Here is a 23,103-nt window from a genome sequence, read left to right on the forward strand (position 1 = left end):
CCAAACCCCCGAAAAATAACAGTGCTTCCCATTTACCAAAATCTCTAGGAAATCCCAATACAAACTTTATCTCTATTATATACCCTCAGGTTTTCTAAAACATTTTGGATTTCCCAAAGAATATCAATAGGATTATTTTGTCCAGGCCCCTTCTGGCAAAGTAAGAAAGTCTTGCATTAGGACTAAAAAATTATGAGCATGCAAAGCTTTAAAGTTCACCTGCGAAAATCAGGAGAAGTTGATAGCGAGTGGCTTTGAATGAGGTAAAGTGTGAACCACCGACCCTGCAGGGAATAAATTTTTTTTAAGACAATGGTATGGCAAAATAGCCTCCAGCATCTGACACAAATATGGTCAAGGGATAATATAGGAAACAATGACAGGAGAAGAACTAGGATAACATGAGTTTGGACTGGCGGACAAGGAAAGTAAAGGGGTGAGTAGAGGGAAGAAAATGGAATAGGGAGGTGCATCAGTAGAAGGATCAGTCTTCAGGCAGCCACAAAACTTTTCCCTCATGAAGAATCAATGTTGACAAGTTCAAAATGGCACCGATCTCAGCCAATTTAACCATTACTTCGAAAAATAGACCATTCCACATTCTCCATAAGTGGATCATTTTACACCCTCCATACAGATATGGGCCTGTCCAACCCTTCTTACGGAAAATAGTCTTTCTGGTCTGCAACCTCACAGAGAAATGAGTTAGTCTGCACCCTCCAGTAGAGAATGTGAGCAGCCTAACCCCCTTCCCCGTACTCTTAGAAAAAATCTATCAGTCTGAATCACACTCATTAAGATGAGTGAAGCTATGAACTGCCCTTAGCAGCAGGGTGTCAGCCATTCAGAGATCGAGACTGGCAAGCTTACTCTAAGAAGCTGGCAGAGCTGGGGCCACCAGTCTGATGCCTAACTCTGCCACAGTTATAGCAGCCTTTTAGGGGCACGCACAAGTTACCATATAGTCTGAAAATTTGAGTGAAGGCATACAAATAAAAGGCAAATACTTAAGTACACAATTCTTTACTCAAACCCTCGTCTTCAAGTATTTGGGCCCAGGTGAGCGTCCTTCCTGCAGTGCGGACGATCAGGGGCACCTAAAACCAGGGCTCGAGTTGGGGTACCACGCGGGTGGACGGCGTCCCCTCACTTATTTTACCGGGGGGACGCCGTCCCCCCTGCCAAACAGCTGGATTCACTCTTTGGCCTCTCTGGGACGAGGAGCTCGGCACCTTTCGTGACATCACTTCCTGTTGTGACGTCACTTCCGGTGACAGCGTCCCCCCACTTCTTTTTTTATGACTTGTGCCCTGCCTAAAACACACCATATTAGTGAGCACTTATTCAATGTATCCATCTGCCATTTAGAGTTGGTCATGAAAGACGGAATACTTCAGTGTACAGACCACCGGCACCACAAGCATAATATAACTCGGGGTGGTGAGAAAAACGCTTGCCTCGTTTACACAATTCACCAGGGGCGCAGAATCTAAAATATCTTTGGCGTCTGCCTCCCGGCTCGGTCATTGGAAAACAGAGCCTCCAGCATTGTACTGGCATCTGGGAGGCCACTCCCTCACCCCTCTGTCTGTCTTTTCCATTTGCGCAGTGAAAGTGTGTTCAACATTTTGCACTCGCAGTCACCCCTGCCACACCCACACACACGCATGTGCAATATCTATCGTGTGTGGCATTCTTTCACTTCAGACACAAACAATGCATTCATTACCTTAGGTTTCTGAAGGCCAGTGGTGTGGACAGCTCCTTTCCTAGGACCGGTACAAAAGGGGGTGGTAATGGACGGAGCATCTGAACTAATCAAACACTCACACCCAGTCAAAAGATCTGGGTTTAATCCATCACCGTTCTTTAGCCCACTCTGCCACCCCAGTTCAGACATGGCTATATGCAAATCAGTCTGACCCTGTGCCTCATGGGAACAGTCCAGCCCGAACTGCCAAGCCATGCCTTCCCTGGACCAGAAACAAGCTTCCGAGGACCGGTTTCTGGCATTCCAGCCGTCTTCAGCCCGGCTTGCTTGAATCCAGTGGCACAGTGAGCAAGGGACTCACGTCTGAGCATACCCTGCCACACTTATGGGGACCAAAAGCGGTACAAAAGGGGGTGGTAATGGACGGAGCATCTGAACCAATCAAACACTCACACCCAGTCAAAAGATCTGGGTTTAATCCATCACCGTTCTTTAGCCCACTCTACCACCCCAGTTTAGACATGACTATATGCAAATCAGTCTGACCCTGTGCCTCATGGGAACAGTCCAGCCCGAACTGCCAAGCTATGCCTTCCCTGGACCGGAAACAAGCTTCCGAGGACCGGTTTCTGGCATTCCAGCCATCTTCAGCCTGGCTTGCTTGAATCCAGTGGCAAAGTGAGCAAGGGACTCATGTCTGAACATACCCTGCCACACTTATGGCGGCCAAAAGCGGTACGAAAGGGGGTGGTAATGGACGGAGCATCTGAACCAATCAAACACTCACACCCAGTCAAAAGATCTGGGTTTAACCCATCACCGTTCTTTAGCCCACTCTGCCACCCCAGTTCAGACATGGCTATATGCAAATCAGTCTGACCCTGTGCCTCATAGGAACAGTCCAGCCCGAACTCCCAAGCCATGCCTTCCCTGGACTGGAAACAAGCTTCCGAGGACCGGTTTCTGGCATTCCAGCCGTCTTCAGCCCGGCTTGCTTGAATCCAGTGGCAAAGTGAGCAAGGGACTCACATCTGAGCATACCCTGCCACACTTATGGTGGCCAAAAGCGGTACAAAAGGGGGTAGTAATGCTCCGTCCATCACCACCCCTTTTTGTACCGCTTTTGGCCGCCATAAGTGTGGCAGGGTATACTCAGACGTGAGTCCCTTGCTCACTTTGCCACTGGATACTGCATGCATGTGCGTTGCTGCTAGGCTCGTTCTAAAAAAGCACTTCACTTTTAGCACACAATGAAATGTTGTACATACAGAATTCAGAGGGAAGAAAACTGGTTTACAGGAATTTAGGGCCCGATTACGATGACAGTGGGACTGCCACAATAGCCTGTCGGTGCCGGTCCAACTGCCATCGCAGTAAAGAATACCGCTCACTACATTAGGATGGTGGGCAGACGGTCGGGTGCGAAAAGACCGCCCAAAGCTAATTTGACGACAGTCTGTAATGCCTACAATGACAGCGGTGCCTGCGTAGGCATTACGATGATCCCTTCCGCTGGCCCTTTCATGGCAGTGAACTTGCCATGAAAAGACTGGCGGAAAGGGACATTGGGGACCCTAGCAGGCCTCCCCTTACCCCCAAAACCAGGGACCTGGGTGGCACCCATGGGGCCCCCTACATATCCCTGCACCATGTGGCAGGCACCACATGGTGGCTGCCACGTAGTACAGGGATACGTACAGTGTCTCTATTTTGCACTGCGGAGGCTGCTGCAGCAAACAGCACCTGCCGCAATGCAAAATATAGGCATTGCAAACGCCGTGGTGGCAGTTGGATCGTACTGCCTACTGCAGGACCGCCAACAGCATGTCGGATGGTATATAATAATTACTGTGTGGGGGAAGTAACATTTTATATATTCAATATGTAGTGTGCATATGGGCGGCTGAGCATGGGGATACAAGACCACAATATGTCGATTAACGGATTCATAAACTAAATGCTGACCTTCAGCGCTGACATTTCGGAGCGGAATAAAGAAGGGATATTTTTGTACCTCTTTGTGTGGGGTCTCTCTTCGAAGGATCGCTGTGCTCCTGGAACCCACTTTCTTTACAATTACCGGAATGTCAAGAGCTGTGACGCAGCAGCCAGAGTGGCTGACTCCAGCGTGCAGGGCTTGCGGTTCGATCCCTGGCGGCAGCTCAGTTCAGCATCACATGACTCTGGGCAATAGCTCACTTAATCTCCCTGACGACCTCCAGCACCTTGATACCCTTAGGGATGATAAGTCATGCTTTACATACCTGGAGTTACTTATAGTTTGATCACTGCGTAGCACATAACCCAGGTTTCCTATGTTCACAGGTGCCGAATCTCAATGCAGGGGAGGGGACAAATGGGATATGACCTTTGTGATCTTCAACTTCAGGTCACACAGCAGGGGCCATGGCTCCTCAACTCTCACCACCTGCCTTGGTGGTGCATATCATACATGTAGGGAGCAACAGCTGTGCTCTGCATCGCCCACCCTCTGCTAACAGCAGTCCTCCTCTTTGAGAAAAAAGAACTACTTATATCTGTATATTAATACCATTATGTGAATTATGAAAACAGCATATGTGCATTAACATGCACTGCTTCAGGGACCGCCACCTCCCCAGGGCAGTTAAATTAATATATGCGGGGAGTCTAGCTTCGAACCACCCAACCACAATGGGAGATGAGAACGCGGAAGAATTACTACAAGAGCTAAAAACCACTTCCATAGTGAATTTATCAATGAGAATATTGACAGAAGCAGAGAAATCAGTCCGTGAGCTGGGTATCAAATTTGTTCCATCAACACGGACAGACTTTGCAAATTTAAAAACAGAGACACTGGATCTGTTTCAAAAGATCAGATTGAAGGTATTCTTTGCAGGAAAAGAATACCAAGGAAATCAAGAAGCATCCAGTTTGCAAAATAAATCAACTTTACCCCTCCACCTCGCCTGATTCCCAAACAAGTAATGGCATTCGAACAAGCCTTCATGTCGTCAATTTGTCATCTAGAGAAACAAAAACAGTTTACCAGAATGAACCTTTCAAAACAACAAAATGAAGCAAACAAGAGTTTACAGAAAGAAGATTCGGTAATTATAAAACCTGCCGATAAGGGCGGAGCCCTAGTGATATGGGCCAAGAATCTGTATGTAGCTGAAGCTCACAATCCTGAATAAGGACTGCTATCGACAACTAAGTGAAGACCCGACAGATCTCATTCAAGAGGAAGTCAAAGAAATACTGAAAAGGGGATTGGAGGAAGGAATATTGGGACCGAAGGAGTATGAGTTCCTGAACAAAATAAATCCACGCATCCCAGTGATCTACTTTTTACCAAAAATTCATAAAAGCATGGTGGATCCTCCCGGGAGACCAATTGTCTCCGGGTGCGAATCAGTACTAGAGCCGGTTGCAAAATACGTGGACATCTTTTTGAAGCCGTTCATCAATCAAGTACCATCATACTTACGTGATACAACCGGCTTTCTAAACAAAATTGAAGGACAACCATTTGACAGCAACTCACAGTGGCTAGTGTCATTCGAAGTCACATCTTTATATACACAAATCCCTCAAGATGAGGGCCTCGAAGCAATGGAGGTTTACCTTGAGACACGTGTAGACCAAACCGAGTGCTGACAATGTTTATTCTTGATCTGGCACGACTCGCACTAAAACGTAACTTCTTCTGATTTGAGAATACTTTCTACATGCAGGTGAAAGGCTCAGCCGTGGGGGTGTCCATTTGCACCAGAGATGGGCTTTCTGTTCATGGCCTTGCTAGAAGAACGGTTCATTGATCATAACAATCCTTTCAGTGACTGCATCACACAGTGGTAAAGATATATCGACGATATCTGGTGTGTCTGGAGTGGATCAGAGAACCAATTATCACAGTTTTACGAATGGTTGAACACGAGACACCCAGACATCAAGTTCACAACGACAAAGAGTTGCTCAACAGCACATCTCTTGATGTTGAAGTTTTTGAAGAAAATCAAAGATTGACCACAACACTACACCACAAGTCGACTGATAGGAACACTATACTCCACTATCAGAGTTACCACCCCAACAATCTAAAAAATAATCTCCCTTACGGGCAACTATTAAGAATCCGACGCAATTGTGCACGCAAAGTGGACTTCATGGCCCATGCTTTGATGTTTTGTGATCAACTCAGGGATAGAGGTTACCCACGCAAATTGCTGAAACATGATGTAAAAAGAGCGTGGTACACCCCACGAGAGACTTTGTTAACCAAAAGGGTAAAACCACCAATCGAAAAGCTTATTTGTGTATCCACCTTTGGCCCTCACACCAATAAGTACAAGAAGATCATCATATCAAATTGGCATCTACTGTCACAGTTGGAGTGTTCGATTGGGAAACCCTTGTTCGCCATGCGAAAAAACAAAAGCATAGGCCAGAAAATAATTCGAGCAGACATGGAGACAACAAGTTCCAAAGCTAAAGACTTGCAGACACAGTGGAATCTATCTCCCATACCAGGCCATCGCAAGTGTGGAAATTGTTCAGTTTGCGGCATAACTATTGAAGGGCAAGAGTTTACACATGACCACATCAAATGGACCCACTGTGAATTAACAAATTGTAAAACGAGGAACATTGTTTATGCCATCAAATGTCCATCTCCCAAACTGTATATTGGGAAAACCACGCAACAGGCCAATCAGAGGATTGTGCAACATCGATCGTGCTCAAAAAATAAAGTACTGACTGCCCCAATGGTCCAACACTTTGTGAACCATAAACATTCAGAAAAAGAATTTGAATGGACTGTTTTATCCTGCGTTAATCCACCACCTCGTGGAGGAAATATGGAAAACATGTTGGCCAAAAAAGAAGCGTATTTAATACTCAAATTCCATTGCACAACCAATGGGCTGAATGACCTGACAGAACTAAATAAATTCTGAACAAGCGCAACGTTTGAAGATTCCAAAAACCGGGTATTGTTTCATCACAACTTCATCAAACTATGTGTCCCAGAAACCCTGCTATAGGGAACAGGAAGAAGAACATATGAGCAGAGTCAGCACAAGTGCCGTGTGATGAATGTTTGTGGAGAAATGCCATTTGCCAAGTGAAGCTTGAAGAATATCGCCTAAATGTAAGTGTGGAGAACTGCTACAAATGTTTGGCTTTAAGGTTTATTGGCAAACATGTACGCAGCATTTAAGCACGTTTTAATCTATTGCCAAAAAGCAGCCACGTGATGAACTGCTTGAGGTTAATGACCCGCAAAGAAGATGTAACTATAAACTAAAAGCGCGAGTCCAAAACATTGGGTCAGGAGGGGTATTTTTAAATATGTGCGCACCATTGAAGCGCTTCCCAATTTAATGTAAATGCGCAACGATGAAAAGTCCTAATCTGAAAATATTTGAACCTGCGAAAGAAGGAATCTTCCAGTTCCATCAGGAAGTCATAACCTGTCAAAAAGAGCCAGAAATCCCCTGAAAAAGGATTACAACATTCACAAGTAAGGGAGAAGCCACATTAAGCTTGTCTTGTGCTTTTAACATTGGTTCATAATGGTTGTCCAAATGACCACGATTTAATTGTATTTTAGGGTGGAATGTAAAGCCCTCAATGAAATATTTTGGCTCAATTTAAATCGCAAATAAGGATACAAGGTGGGAGTCATCGCAAGTAAACACGAAGACTCCAGTAAGTCTATATTTAGACAAAAATGAACCATTCCTGCTGAAAATGATCCGACTCAAAAACTCATACTTACACAATTTATTTACCCATGTTTAGGTGTCTAAGAGGATACTATTAGGAGATTGATTTCAGCAAGAATTTAAGGTACCAGATAAACTTAGTGCCCCTTTTTTACCTATTAATTGCAAAGAAAGAAAGGGTGATGCAGTGTGTTATTTATACATCTCATTATTTGTTAATTTAGATTACACCGTGGTCTAAGCCCTGATGATAATCCCCTGAGGCAGAGGGGGATTGGAAACGCATCGGCACGCTAATATTTTGCGTGCGAGGGACCCACATTAATTGAAGCTCTAGAGAGGGTGCCTCTACATGAAATATCACCGAGAGCAAATCACTTCCAGAGAAAGTTGTCCCCGCAGTATACCTGTTTGAAGCGCTCAATGAACTGAACAATACTCAATGTCATAGCGCCTACAGGCATTGTTTGAATCACCGACTGGTGTAATTGTTTGAATTAAACGTTAGATTTGAATTTATTGTCGTCATGTTTACGTTTTTCAATTGTCCAGTTTTTTATGTGTTTATTAACATTTATTCATGAAGAATGTATAAATTAATGAAATGTGTATTATTTTCATGCTTCAAAAAAAATGAAATGATGTTTGCAATTAAGTTGAATTAATACAACTGTGAAAGTAAAATGCAATGACGTGATGTGTTGTATTTCCAAATCTGCACGAGTAACTAGCAGTTCCAAAACTGGTGGCCAGGTAATTCTTTTTGAAAAAAAAAAAACTTTCTACAAGTGGCATTTCAGAATTGTGACAAAAAATTTGACTTTATCATTAAAACAGATTTTAAATTACAATTCATGTGAGTCTAAACAGCATTTCCCTGTCTGCTCCTAATCCAAAGTTAGCACTTAATAATTATAGTAAGGAAGGCACTGTTAGTCTGTGGTCACAGTGAAAAACTCATTTAGGAGTTTTTCACTGCCGGGACATGTAAAACTTGAGTACACATGTCTTACTTTATAATTGTCATGCACCCTGCCCTAGGAGCGGTTAGTGTCTACCTTAGGGGTGACTGTTATGTATTCAAAAGGATAGTTTAAACCTAGCAACAGATTTCTTTTGCCAAGTGGTAATGGCAGAATACATCTGTGCTACAGGCTGAGGAAAGGTCTTAAAGCACTACTTTAGTGAGAGGCACAGCACTTCCCTAGTATCATTTAATTTAAAGGCCCAGGGTTCATATAGGTCCCTATACTAGCGACTTACAAGTAAATTCAATGAGCCAATCAGGTGTAGGCCAATTTTACCATGTTTAAGGGAGCGAGCACAAGCACATTATTACTAGTTAGCAGTGGTAAAGAGCACAGAATCTTAAAACGCCAACAAAAATAAACTAACTAAATAATAGGGATTAAGTTAAGAAGTCTGGGACACTACCACCCAAGGGTGTCAAGTCTAAAACCTGCCAAGCCTCAATCCCCAGCATTCTTCCTCTGGAGCCTCTAAGCATATGTTTGCCAGACACATATGGGTTTACTATGGGTTCAGGATAAGAAACAAGTGCATACACTTGGCTCTTGGCTGGAGCACACACTGAGCCTTGGAGCCAGGTATGGTTAAATGTTTTCCAAATATAAGACAAATACAAACAAGAGCCACCTCCTCTATGGGGCACTGAACTGTATGTCTGTGTCCAAGAAGGGAGAATGTTTTGTATTTGTTCTAGCCTAAGAAAACATATCAACGCTGTGTCTGGCTCTTTACTGAGGCACAGACACAAAGAAGCTATGTTTCAAAATGCTTCTCTTGAACAGAGAATAATTATAGTCCATTCCCATTCATTACCCACTTTCAGGGTGTTTTTTGTAGGTGACAGTTTTGGAAGAACTGGGAAGAACTGGGAAGTCTCTCTGAGCTCCCTCCTTCCCACCCCCAGAAAAATTGTCTGGAGCTTATGAGTATTGCTAGGGAGGAGCTGGGGCAGTATCAGTTGTCTTCGCTTCTCCCATAGCCCCCCCAACCCACCTGATCTTGGATTGGCCTGGGAAGGGTTAGGAAACACCAAGCAATAGAAAAGCATCAAAACCAAATCTCTTCTTCTAAACTTAGTTTAGGTCTTGGCTGCTTTTATCACAAAAGAGGATCACATCAAGGATCACATTCAGACCCAGCTCATTCCTTGCGCACCAATATAGGTGCATGCACTCATGATACTTGATAGCCACCTTCTTACAGGTGAATATCAGTATTAGACAGTCCTCAATGACAAAAGGGTAGAAGAATACCAACCATTGCCTTTGTTGTTTCAAACATTTACTAAAATACCATGTCATTTAAATAGTGTGAGAAAAATATGTTTAATTTCATAAAGGCTACCAACTTACGGGTGATGAATATATGTAAAATTAGACCAAAATGTTTGAATCCATTGCTTCAACTCTTCTGCCCATTTCAAGTTTCCAGACATTGATGGCATATTTCGATTGACTACTTCATTTTGCTGTTTTACCTGTTTTATAAAAAAAGTATAAAATAACATATAATGTTATAATTGACATAATACAGGTTCCATCCTTAGTTATACCAATGGATTTAAGGCACACACTAAGGGCTTCCTACTGCATTGCTGTAAATCCCTTAACATCTAGCTTTTTCTGATCAACAAGTTTGAACTTCACTGTAGACTACGACCTGTACCCTGCCTCAACACCCATGTGCTTCTGTGACAATCAGTTTCTCATTTAAGTTCACATTGCACTGTTAAAAGCACTGAGGGCTAATAGAGGTACCTACATCAAGTAGGCACTTGAAACTTTGTTTAAATGTTTACATGTTTGGTACAGATGAGCTGCCACAAACAAAGTGCTCTTCATTTACATCAGACCGAAGAGAAATATTGACTTCAATAGCTGTGATATTTTCTGGCAAGATGTTGAGACTTGCTATAAAAAGAAGAAACAGATTGCACAAAACCCAAACCCAGTGCTTCAGACAATCTACGTAAGGAAAGGGACATCTCTATGTCTTCCTGCTGAAAGTGGATAACTTTACAAAATTTGGTAGGTGCACTATCAATTCTGAATTATTTGACAAGGTCAGGTCTTCAGATATTAATTTCAGGAGCATTTCTGAACTGTTGCAAAAATCCCCTTGCAATTCATCCAATTTATAACACTTATATGGCACTGGCAAGGCTATCACGAAACTGTAGAATGGACATACCAATTATTAATGGCCCCCTTTGAGAAATTCTCAATGTACTTCTTAACTGTGTCAAACAAGGAAGACTCATTAGCCACATTCTTTCCTGTTTGCAGGGACCACATTGCCAATCACTTTCAACACTTCCCAGGCAACTTCTGCAGTGGAAATAAATCACTCTTTCATTGTTATCTGTGTGCTCAGCAAAGGGGAGAGCAGGAGTGAGTGAGAGAAATGGCATCCATCTTGTTCAAAATTGAGATTTACACAGACATATAGCCTAACTAAAACATATTATTAACTTCACTTCTATGCATCATAGGAAAATTGTTTTAATTGCAATGATGGTAATTCAGTCTAGATATGTATGCTCACATGTTAAACTAAATTTGATATATTATTATGGTGCGCAAATAAATCTAAACTGAAGAAAAATATTTTTAAAAAACATGACTTGTTGATTTATAATCACTAAAACAATTAATAAAGCTTTCCTAATTAGGAATTTGTTCAGCCCCAATCCCTTTTTACTTCTTATTGGAACTCTCTTCTACCATCTTTATTTGGTTGTTATCTTCAGACCACTTCTTCTATAATGGAATATATTTACGATTATACCCACACTTTTTAATCAGACACTCAAAAACCTTTGAAAAGAGAAACAGACTAATTGCACAAATCATTATAATAGGGTTATTATAATTCTTAAGGTCACAAATTATCAATCCATTCGCCAACCTTACTAAAACCGTTCCCTATCTCACTAACCCAGAAATCATTAGCTTTCTAAAAGCAATGCTGTTCAAAGGATTGAAGTTCACAAAAGATTTAGTTAAGTTTATGACATAAGAGTCAATAATAGGGCTGTTATCAGGAATAAAAGGGCAGCATCTCTTAACCTTTAATACTTTGAAAACGCTGCTTTTCTTTGTAAGAAGGATATCTGATGCCAAGTGGGTTTGCATCACCACAAGTCTAACAGCGATTCATTCAAAATGTATTTGAGTTAGCGCTCCAGCTGAGCTTAAAGCAAGCCTATCCACCAATGGCGATAAACATCAAACATTGACATCATTCATTGCCACAACTTTGCAAGAATAATAGCACCTAATATAGGAAAACCTACCCGTTAAAAACCATGTTTCACTCTCAAGCCAACTATATCAACTGTTCTACTCCTATGATACCCCTTTTTAATTCATACATCATTTTGTTAACTACTGGTGACATTCGTCTGACTAATGCCATGATATGGACTCCATCCTGGAAAGCACGAGGAGTACCTTTCCCTAATTCTTACGTGTTGGTAGTGACCCCATGGCCGCCCCCTTTGTTGTATTATAATAATATAGTGAGTTTTTTGTCCGGACAAACCATACTCAATCTAGACTTTTTCACTTAGGCTGTCTCCTTGTTTTCATCCTGTCCTGAGAAAGACCCAACGTGATGTCCATCCCTTAACACACATAGCCGGTTCGAAACATCGACACTTAACCAGTGCGGTCCTGAGTCACTTGATGCTAGAATAAACACCAATGGTTAAAAAGGGCCTTTGTTGACCTCTTCTTGAGAGGATGGAGATCTATGTGCATGTTTTATCTATGTTCTGATGCAATTTGTATTTGTTTGCAATTTGTACAAAACAATGTTGCACTGTTCACATTATTCACTGATAACGGTTTTGTGAATTTCGTATGTGGCAGCCTTATTTAATAGGAGACATTGAAATGAAACATGTATATGAACTAATTGATTACTTCTCTTTTGTGGTGTGTCTAGTTTTATATTTTTACTGTAAAACAATTCCCTTTTGTGATTAAATTGTCATTTTTAGGGGAGGAGCCAAGATGGCGACCTGAACGGACGTGCCGAGTCTCGGCTCCGCGAGCCTGCACCGCCAGTACTAATATCCTGCCTTCTCTCCTGTTCTTTGACCGCAGTAGTGCGATGCGGTGTCCGCGCTGAGTCTGCCCGTGTGCTTCAGTGATCCCTGCCTGTTGAACTGACGGAGATACGGTCGCACGCCTATACGACCGCCGGAGCCTAGGATCTGCGCCCCGCTGGCCTCCTCTCCGCCGATGGTCGCTGAACCGGCACCTGCCTCCTTCCTGCTGGTCGCCCCCGTGCTTGCCCCCTCTGGCGGCGGAGCGTCACTGACACCCCCCGGGCGGTGCTCTAGAACTGTGTGCTGAGTCCGCGACCCAGTTTGTGCTTCCTTGATACCGGGCTTGGCCCCTTCATCCTGTGTGCATCCCAGAGATGGCATGATGGCGGCTGCCTTCCCCGCGATGGCGAGGGCTATCCTGCGCCACAACCATGCCGCCCGGCCCGCCGGAGAACTGCAGGCTACACTGGATGCAACATCCTCTGCCATGGGACTGGAGAGTCTAGAGCCGGAGCCGACGTACGGGACCGTGCTGAGCGCACTCATTGAGCTCCGCCGTGACTGGCGTGCCTCCTATGCCCGGATGATTGAGCGACTCGATGATGTCCTTCTCCCGAGTCCCGGGAGACCGACCACTGACCAGATCTGTGCTGGCTTGCCCCTGTTGGTCGCGGCGGAGGGCGCCGGGGCGCAGACTATGTGCGGGGAGATGTTGCCTTCCCCTGTCTCCCGAGTCACTTTTAAATCGCAGGTCGACACACTCAATGGCGCTACAATGTTTCCCCTTAAGTCGGACGTTGCAACTTTGTCAACTGCAAGGTTAGTGCATCAGACTGTGCCTTCACTTACATCGGTCCCCCTGGATCCTGCAGCCTCGCAGAATTCTTGTTTCAGGCTGTGGTGTGTGTATCGGTTTCTGTGTTTTGGGGTGTTTACCCTATGTGTCTGCAACACCGAGAGTGACTGGAGGCGCCCATTTTGTCTCTGCTTCCTTCTTCTTCACCAGTGGTGGCCATCTTGTCTTCCTGCACTGTTTGTACCGGCCCTCCCCCGTCGGCCATCTCTGAAGAGACGGTCGAGATCTGGCCAGGGCTGAAGGGATTTTTTCTCACTGCTCTCTCTACACTGGCTGGTGGGACTGGACTCGGACTGTTTTTCCTTGTTGCATCCATTGGAACTGCACTTGTATGGTATGCCGGATTGCCAGCGCTAAATTGTTGTGCTCTCCTCCTGATTGTGTTCCCCTTAACTGCTTCCTTCTGCACCGTCTTTCTCTATATGGCGGACGAAGATCTGAATTGGGACGCTATCCTGTGCTTCAGTATGTGCTAATTTTAACGGCCCTTATCCATTATAAGCTGTGAATCTGTGCCAGTTCTGCCGGGTCCTGCTTAACGGGGTGAATGCTTTCGTGGGCGGGGGTCCGGGGGTAAATGTTGCTGATGGATGGCATCGGACCTCATAACTGATCGGCCGACGGGGAAGATGTACCTGATTTTGCTCTTCCTAACGGGGTGGGTGTATTCGAGGGCTGGGGGTCCGGTGACAATGAGTGCTGATGGTGGTCTTGTACTATTTCTGTTTGGCTGGGGGGGACTCGGATTGCTGCACTACCTGGACACGCGCAGGGGCTCAGACTAAGATTTCTTCCTTACTAGGGATGATGACTGTTGTATTCGCTTACTATAGTTGCTGTGTTGTAGATCTGGTGCGGGTAGTGGAGTCCGAGGCGCGAACATAATGGCCCTCCTCCGGGGTTAGTTATTTCGTGGGAGTTTTAGATTGGGTTCTCCTTTCTTGCTCCCTATATCTTAGGTGTCCTTTTACCTTCTTCCTCTCTCTCTTACTTTCTATTCTATATTTCGGGTTTATGGGGCGACAGATGCGCTGCTGGGGGGGGTAGGCCGTAGCCTTCGCATGCGTATAGGGTGGGGGTTGGGGGATGGGGTTTTCGTTTCTTTATGTTTCTATGGTGCCTTGTTTTTCCTTTTTCATTTACCCTCTTTCCTCTATCTTGGGTCCGTGTTGACGTTGCTGGTGGGCGGGTGGCGGTAGGTACTGTTGGGACCATGGCCTAATATCCTCTGCACGCTTTCTGGCCGACATGCCGCCCGGTGTGGGGTTAGTCCTCTGAAGTGCTGGGCTGTGTATGCCTCAGTTGATAGTGCTATTTCACGTCTACATGGACCCTGCTCCTTTTTTCTTTTTGTTTTGATTCTATTTTTATTAAAACGAAATAGTTGGACTTCAATAGTAGCAATGAAACTTCAAAATTAACCTTCTTTCTTCCTGGGGCGCGACGGCACGAGATTTACTGTGTAACTGCTGACTATTTGCTAATTGATATTACCGTGCTATTGTGTCTTCGTATTGCTTGCACCTGTGCACAACAGTTTTTGTGGCCGGCCTGAAGGTTGTAGGCCACTATTTGTACTTTTCTTGATGCACAAATAAAGGTTTTCAAAAATTTAATTAAAAAAAAAAAAAAAAGTTTCATTTTTAGTAAGCTATTTCTTTACCCAATAAAACACACTTTAGCCTACACTAATTATACCCTGGTCCCGAGGGACAGAGCATTACCCCATTAAATTTAATGGTAAATTAAAATAATCAGTCTTACCACACACATAATAAATCACTCAGAAAATTGGCTCTCCACCAATCAAATCACAACTTATAACACATTCTTTCATACTTACTTACTCCTAAATATTCAGCCTTGCCTCCTTTTAGAGGGTCACAATACAGCAGACACATTCACCCTTCTTACTTGTTCCTTTCTCAATCATGATGATGCAGACATGACAATCTAAACTTTTCTTCTTGAATGAGTTCTCTTATATCCTTTTCAGCTCTACAATCTCACAATATTCTCCTTTAATTTTTTCTTTAAGGAATACATGTTCTTCTGTCCAACACACTTTTTCCCATTTAATAGTTTTAGTTTCATGCTTAATTTGTGCAATCATTTTCAAAAAGGTACTTTATTTAATACCAATATTCGATTTGTGTTTCTCTGAGAGAGGCAAGTCCTCCAATGACACATTGAAGTCCGACAAGTAAGGAGACAAAAATTATTTATTTCCTAATATGCCCACAAGCACTGTGCAAGACAATCCATACAAAACTGGAAGATGTGTGTTTCCAACAACCTCAACCTACCGAAGAACGAAGGAAAATACAAATGAAACAGTTTCCAACCTTCTTAATATCCGAATACTCCTGTATCATTTTAGTATAAATGTCATATTGAAATTCTCCAACTCAACTTTCCCTATGTTCCAGTATCTTATACTTCACTTCATTATGTACTGTGGTTTATTCAACTGTTGTGGAAATGAATCCCATCAGAGATAGTAAACACAACAGGCCAACTAAGACTATTAATATTGTTTAAAAAAAATAATGAAAGCAATAATTTTACAGCATTTGCTGCACTCCATTTCCTATTAAAATAAAAACAAAAATGATCCCGATATTCACAATCCAAAAGCCAAAATGTTCTTTAAAATTAGAATGTTTCTTCTTTTTTCTTATTTCTTTCAAAGCAATAAAACACACCTTCAAAATATGAGCTATCTCTTTTTCCAAATGTTCTTTCAGTTCATAGTCTCAGTACATTTTCTCTCCATTTATTTAAACTTGAAAGTTCAATCTTAACAGTGCTATAAACTTTTCTGGGTGGTTCTTCTACCTCTTCGGATTCACTTCTAAACTCATTTTGGAAGCTATATTGGCAATAGTTTATTGGGCTGTAGATCTCAGACTCTGATTATTCTTCCTTTGACTCTACAGCTAGATATACCCACTCAGGTAATGCATACTTTCTATTTGGTGTTCAGTGTTTGGTGTTCTATTTGGTGACCGTCCTGCTTTCAGCAGAAGCGGCCGCTCCACACGCAGCTCCCAGCCTCCCAGAAGTGGTATCGTTACCTCAAAGATCCTGCACATTGCAACTTCATTGTAGCTAGAGCGTAGGGCTACATTGCCCCGCTCGCCGCGCAGCATTGTTTACATTTGCCGAGGCCATCTGATTCATTACGCTTGACAAATTTAGTGTGCTTGTTAGACTGTAATTCTGCACATCTCTGCCTGTATTTGCATCTGCGCCAGTTATTGTATTGTGTACCTGCCTGACCGCCATTAACATCACGATCGCCTACTCTGTGCCCCAGTGTTGTTTGCATATCGACTGCTTGCTGCCATTTTGTTTGTTGTGGTCCTGCCTCCTTCCCCTGATCTCCACCCCGCCTCCCTGCTGACCCTCCCTCGCTCCTCCCCTTCCACTATCCACATATGACAGTAGCATTTGCGCGCAGCGTTCACGCGCAGCAGACGTGCCCCATGTGCGCCGAAGGTGCCCCAAAGGTAAGCCCGTCTACTCCCGTCCGCGCCTGGACCGCGCCCAGCGCCAGACCCCCTGTCCCCCGCCGCACCCAGCCCTCTAGAGCCACATATGATGCCACAACTCTCCTCGCCCTCAACCCCGGACGTACACCACAATGCTGCGAAGCCACCCCAGGACTTACCCACGGTCCTTTCGCCTGCCACTCCTGCAAGTTCACCTGCTCCAGGACCCTCACCAAATCCACTTCCCCCAAACATAACTCTGACTCTAACCTCTTAAAGTGCATCCTGCTGAACACCCGCTCGGTCCACAGACACGCAACGGAACTCTGGGACCTACTCGACACTGCATCACCAGACATCGCCTTCCTCGCAGAAACATGGATGAACACATCATCAGCACCCGACATCGCCATAGCTATACCGGACGCTTACAAAATTACCTGTAAAGACCGCACCAATCAAACAGGAGGAGGCATCGCCATCATCCATAAGAACACCATCAAAATCACGACCAGCTCCGATGATAATCTTGCAATCGCCGAACATCTCCACTTTCAGATCCACACCGACCCTAGGACCACACTTAGAGGCCCCCTCATCTACAGGCCTCCAGGAACCCGCACTCAATTCAGCGATGACATCACGGACTTCATCAGCCCACATGCCCTCGCCTCCGAGAACTACATTCTTTTAGGAGACTTCAACTACCACCTTGAAAGCAAACTCGACAACAACACCACCACCCTTCTGGACAACCTGGCCAATCTCGGACTCAAACAACTTGTTGACACCCCCACCCATGTAGCCGGACACACGCTCGACCCCATCTTTACCTCCAGCAAGCACATCTCCTTCGATCGCACCACAGCTCTCCACTGGACGGACCACAGCTGTGTTCACTTCAGCTACAAATCCTCCCTGACCCACAACCGCCCACAACATATTCCTCAAAGAAACTGGAACAAAATCACCTCCGAACAACTCCTTACATCACTCAACCAAAACCCTCCCACCCTCTCATCGGACCCAAACCAAGCGGCCACCAATCTCAAGCAATGGATCACCCACAGTGCTGACGAATTAGCACCCTTGAAAAAGCACCAGATCAAATCAACCAGCAAAAAAGCTCCCTGGTTCAATGATGACCTTAAAAAATCCAAGAAGCTTTGCCGTACCCTGGAGAAAACATGGAGAAAAAACCCAACCACTGACAACATGACCACCTTCAAGGCAGCCTCCCGCAAACACCATCAACTGATTCGATCCGCCAAGAAATCAGCATTCAAGGATCGTCTCGACAACAACACTCACAACAGCAAGGAACTTTTCAACATCGTCAAAGAATTCACCAACCCCACCGCTGCATCCAATGACATCACTCCTTCCCAAGTCCTTTGCGATGCTTTATCCTCCTTCTTCTACAACAAAATTGCCGACATTCACAACAGCTTCGAGAATACTCCCATCGTCCAACCCTCCCCACCCCCCTCAGATCCTACTCCGCCAACTAACAACCTTAGCACCTGGAACCCAATCATCACTGAAGACACCATCCGCCTAATGAACTCAATCCACTCTGGCTCGCCAACCGACCCCTGCCCCCACCACATCTTCAACAAAGTGGACTCCATCATCGCACCCCACCTCCGAGATGCCATCAACTGCTCGTTCAACTCTGCCACCTTTCCAGAAAGCTGGAAACACGCCAAACTCAGCGCCCTTCTGAAGAAACCCACAGCAGACCCCTCTGAACTCAAAAACTACCGACCCATATCCCTCCTCCCATTCCCGGCTAAAGTCATCGAGAAAGCCGTCAACAGCCAGCTCGCCGCCTTCCTTGAATCCAACAACTCCCTCGATCAATCCCAATCCGGGTTTCGAGCCAAACACAGCACCGAAACCGCCCTCATTGCAGCAACTGACGACATCTGAACACTACTGGACAACGGTGAAACAGTGGCCCTCATTCTACTCGACCTCTCCGCCGCTTTCGACACAGTCTGCCACAGCACCCTTATACAACGCCTCAGCAACATCGACATATGAGGAAAAGCATTGGACTGGATCACTTCATTCCTCGCTGGGAGAACTCAAAGAGTTCGACTTCCCCCATTCAACTCTGAGGCCACTGAAGTCATCTGTGGCTTACCGCAAGGATCCTCACTCAGTCCCACCCTCTTCAACGTTTACATGAGTCCACTCGCCTCCATCGCGCGTCATCACAACCTTAAAATCATCTCGTACGCCGACGACACCCAGTTAATCCTTTCCCTCACCAAAGACCCTAACACCGCCAAAAACAATCTTCACGAAGGGATGAAAGAAGTAGCCGAATGGATGAAACATAGCCGCCTAAAACTCAACTCAGACAAAACGGAGGTGCTCATCCTGGGATCTACCCCCACTGCCTGGGACGACTCTTGGTGGCCTTCCGCTCTGGGCACAGCACCCACACCCACAGACCATGCACGTAACCTTGGCTTTATCCTAGACTCCTCTCTCTCGATGTCCAGACAAGTCAACGCAGTCTCATCCTCCTGCTTCAACGTACTTCGCATTCTCAAAAAGATCTTCCGTTGGATCCCCCTCCAGACAAGAAAAACTGTCACCCACGCACTGGTCACGAGTCGTCTGGATTATGGTAACACACTTTACGCCGGAATCACAGCAACATTACAGAAAAAACTACAACGCATCCAAAACGCATCAGCGAGACTCATATTAGACATCCCTCGCCAAGATCACATCACCGGACACCTTAAAGACCTCCACTGGCTTCCCGTCAACAAATGAATTACATTCCGCCTTCTCACCCACGCACACAAGGCCCTCTACAATCTAGGACCCGAATGCCTCAACACTCGACTGTCCTTCTACAAACCCACCCGCCAACTTAGATCGTCCAATCAGGCCCTCGCCGCTGTCCCGCGCATCCGAAAATCCACCATGGGTGGCAGACCCTTCTCCTTCCTTGCTGCCAAGACCTGGAATTCACTCCCCACTCACCTCCGACTTACCCAAAACCACATCTTATTCAGAAAAGAACTTAAAACCTGGCTATTCGACAAATAATGAACCCCTTCCCCAAGCGCCTTGAGACCCTCTGGGTGAGCAGTGCGCTATACAAATACAAATGCCCGAACTTGAACTTGAACTTAGTTTCCATCTGATCTTTTAGCAACCGGTTATTCAATTTCATTATTTTCGGAATCTAGTTCAATTGCCTCATAACTTTACTAGAATGGCTTTAGTCTCGTATTTCTCTGTTTGACAATTCTTTCTTTTGCATGTTCTAATATACAACTATTTCCCTCAGCTCTTTTACCTGTTTTCTCAACTCACTACTGGATTTTTGAACCCTGATCAATCTTAATTGAACAATTCATTGTGAAATGGTTTCTTCCTCTGGGGGTTCTTGTGACTCAAATTTTCAACGGTAGCCTTTTATTGTTTGGATCAGAGCATACTTCTTGCTGCCGCTCATGCCTTTGACTTTGACATTGCAACAGCCCCTAGATCTAATCCCCCTTTGAAACTGAACAGAAATTCACCAGGACATTAAATTTCTCTGACCTGGACTTTTATGATGTAATGTTTTTCTTCAGCAGTTTCAGAATGTCCTTCCCCCCTCCCCATGGATCCACACCATGTACTTGAGATTGATCTTGAGAAGTAGTGGTTATCTTCACCACTTCATCAGCCACCTTCACTTTTTTGTGTGAGCGCCGTGGATCCACTACAAGATTCAAGCACATTTCACTGTAGTGTTTCTCATCAAGATCACCTGATAAGGTTCACACCAGCATTCTGCTAGGCAGTTCTTCCTCATGTGTTGGTGGACAACTATCCAGTCTCAAGAATTCATCCCATGACATAATATCTCCTTTGTTGCTTCTGTTGCTACATTCACCTGATGGGACATTTCACCATATCAGCCAGAGATTTGCAGTAATCTAGCAAGAGGTCATCAGTTATTGAAACTAATGCAGCTGGGGGGAGTATGAACCTGTTTCATTGCTCGGCCCATTATCACTTCATGTGTGCTGGCAAAACAGTCCTTTTGTCTGGGGTGCATCTGATGCTTATCAAAAACAAAAGGAAGAGCATCCCGCTATCTCAAACTAGTAGAAGCACAGACTTTGACCAACCTATTCTTGAGAGTCCCATTCATTCTCTTAACCGCTCAGAAGATTGAGGACGAAAACTACAATGAAACTTCTGGTCAATTTGAGAGGCAGTGCAAATTTTCCGCAAAATTTCATTTTTGAAATGTGAGCCACAATCAGACTCAATAGAAGCTGGCAAGCAAGACGTAAAATTACCTCCCTGCACAAAAGTTTAGCAACTTTAAGGCTACCCCATCTCTGGGTGGAATAAGTCTCAACCCATTTATAAAACAAGCAGACAATGACCAAGATATAGTTCACGCCATTAAAACTGGCATCTCTACACAGTTTGCTTCAATTCTTGTAAATTAGCTTGTTGATTTATCAGTATGATTCATTACAGTCAATGTCATCTTTCTCTGATAGTTCTGGCGTACCAATATCTGGAACATAAGCTTTCAGCAACATTTCCAAAATGTATATTTCTCAAAACGTTCTAAATGTTCAAAGCATAGTCTCTCGCCTTGAATGAGCTTGACCATGAAGAATGGAAGAATGTATTTGTGTTTAAACGTAACAAACAAATCCTGATGATTTTTCTTGCAACCCAATTTTCCCCATCTCCTTTATCATCTCCTGTAGCTTACTTTTGAAGGTTTCTCAATTAAGTCAAATAAGTTTGAATTGAACTCAATAATAAACAGTTCACATGTTCTGCATTTTGTATAGTATTTACTCTAGGTTGATTATTTTGTCTTCTGAACCACTGCTTCATGCTGAAATGAGCAATATCTGGCTACCTTTTCTGCACAACTATTCTCAGAGTAACCAGATATTTTCCAGCCTTAAGGACAGGACGGTACACAGTCAAAATATCGAGTAGGAAATATCGACCTACCATAATATCGAGTCTGAAATATCGAAGGAGCATAATATCGAAGTCAAGAATATCGTAGGACAGAATATCGACCCAAGGTAAGTAATATCGAAATTCTTAATATCGATGTAAGTAATATCGAAGTTAGTAATATCGATAGCATATATATCGATGTTACTAATGTCGATGACACTAATATTGATATTTGTATTATTTTATAGTTTTTTATTATGTATGTGTTCTATGTTTAACTTAAGTATTTAAAATAATTACTATGTGTATTATTTTATATAATAATAAATTAATTGATAAGATAATTGTATGTTTTAGTACCGGAGCGGGTTGTGGGCTTATAGGGGAATAGGGTGGGAAGTAATTTAATTATGGTAAATTGATTATTAATTCGTAGGATTTATTAATAAATTATAATTAATTGGTAATTATTTGAAAATAATAGGAAAATAGTTTTAATTAATTTATTAATTGATATATATGTTCTGTAGTGGGTTGTGGGTTTATAGGGGAATAGGGTGGGAAGTAATTTAATTATGGTAAGTTGATTAATAATTAGTAGGAATAATTAATTAATTATAATTATTTGCTAATTATTAATTAATTGGAAAAAAACTAAATTAATTGATTAATTGATATATATTTTCTGTAGCGGGATGTGGGAATAGGGTGGGGAGTAATTTAATTATGGTTAATTATTTAATAATTAGTAGGAATTATTAAATAAATGTAATTCATTTGTAATTAATTTTAATTAATATTTAATTAATTTTAAATATTTGCTAATTATTTTTCATTAATTCATGAATGGATAAATGTGTTATGTTGTGGGTAGTGGTTTCATAGGGAAATATGGTGGGAAGTAAAGTAAATTTAATTAATGAATAATGTATTAAAACTAATTGTATTGTTAATAATATAATTGTTAATTAATTATTAATTGGTAATTAAATATTATTAAATGGTATTATTTTAAATTTATTTTAGGTAAAATATATTTTGCTAAGCATGTGTTTTATAATTAAGTATAGGTATTGTATATGGTTTATAGTTATTTAATAGTTTATTTTTTTATAATTACAAAAATCGTTTTTTTATACGTATGTTATTTTAACCCTTATACTATCCTACTGTTGCACTCTCTGGAGTTGGAATAGTATTTTTTGCTCGTACGCTATCCAACGCTTTCCCTACTGTTGCACTCTCTGGAGTGGGAATAGTAATTGTTACCCCTATGCTATCCAATGCTT

General features: G+C 43.3%; 1 protein-coding gene across 1 annotated transcript in view; it reads right to left on the reverse strand.

Moving 5' to 3' along the window:
- The window catches only part of DNAH11 (dynein axonemal heavy chain 11), a 3,435,931-nt gene that overhangs the window by 2,629,406 nt on the left and 783,422 nt on the right, over nt 1-23,103 (reverse strand). The window contains exons 11-12 of the mRNA XM_086939827.1: nt 18,067-18,081; nt 9,807-9,909 (exon numbers count right to left, since the gene is read on the reverse strand). Coding sequence (XP_086795953.1) covers nt 9,807-9,909; nt 18,067-18,081 — 118 coding nt within the window. The remainder of the gene's footprint in view (nt 1-9,806; nt 9,910-18,066; nt 18,082-23,103) is intronic.

Source organism: Lissotriton vulgaris, chromosome 10 (genome assembly GCF_964263255.1).
Source record: "Lissotriton vulgaris chromosome 10, aLisVul1.2, whole genome shotgun sequence".
NCBI classification, from domain to species: domain Eukaryota; kingdom Metazoa; phylum Chordata; class Amphibia; order Caudata; family Salamandridae; genus Lissotriton; species Lissotriton vulgaris.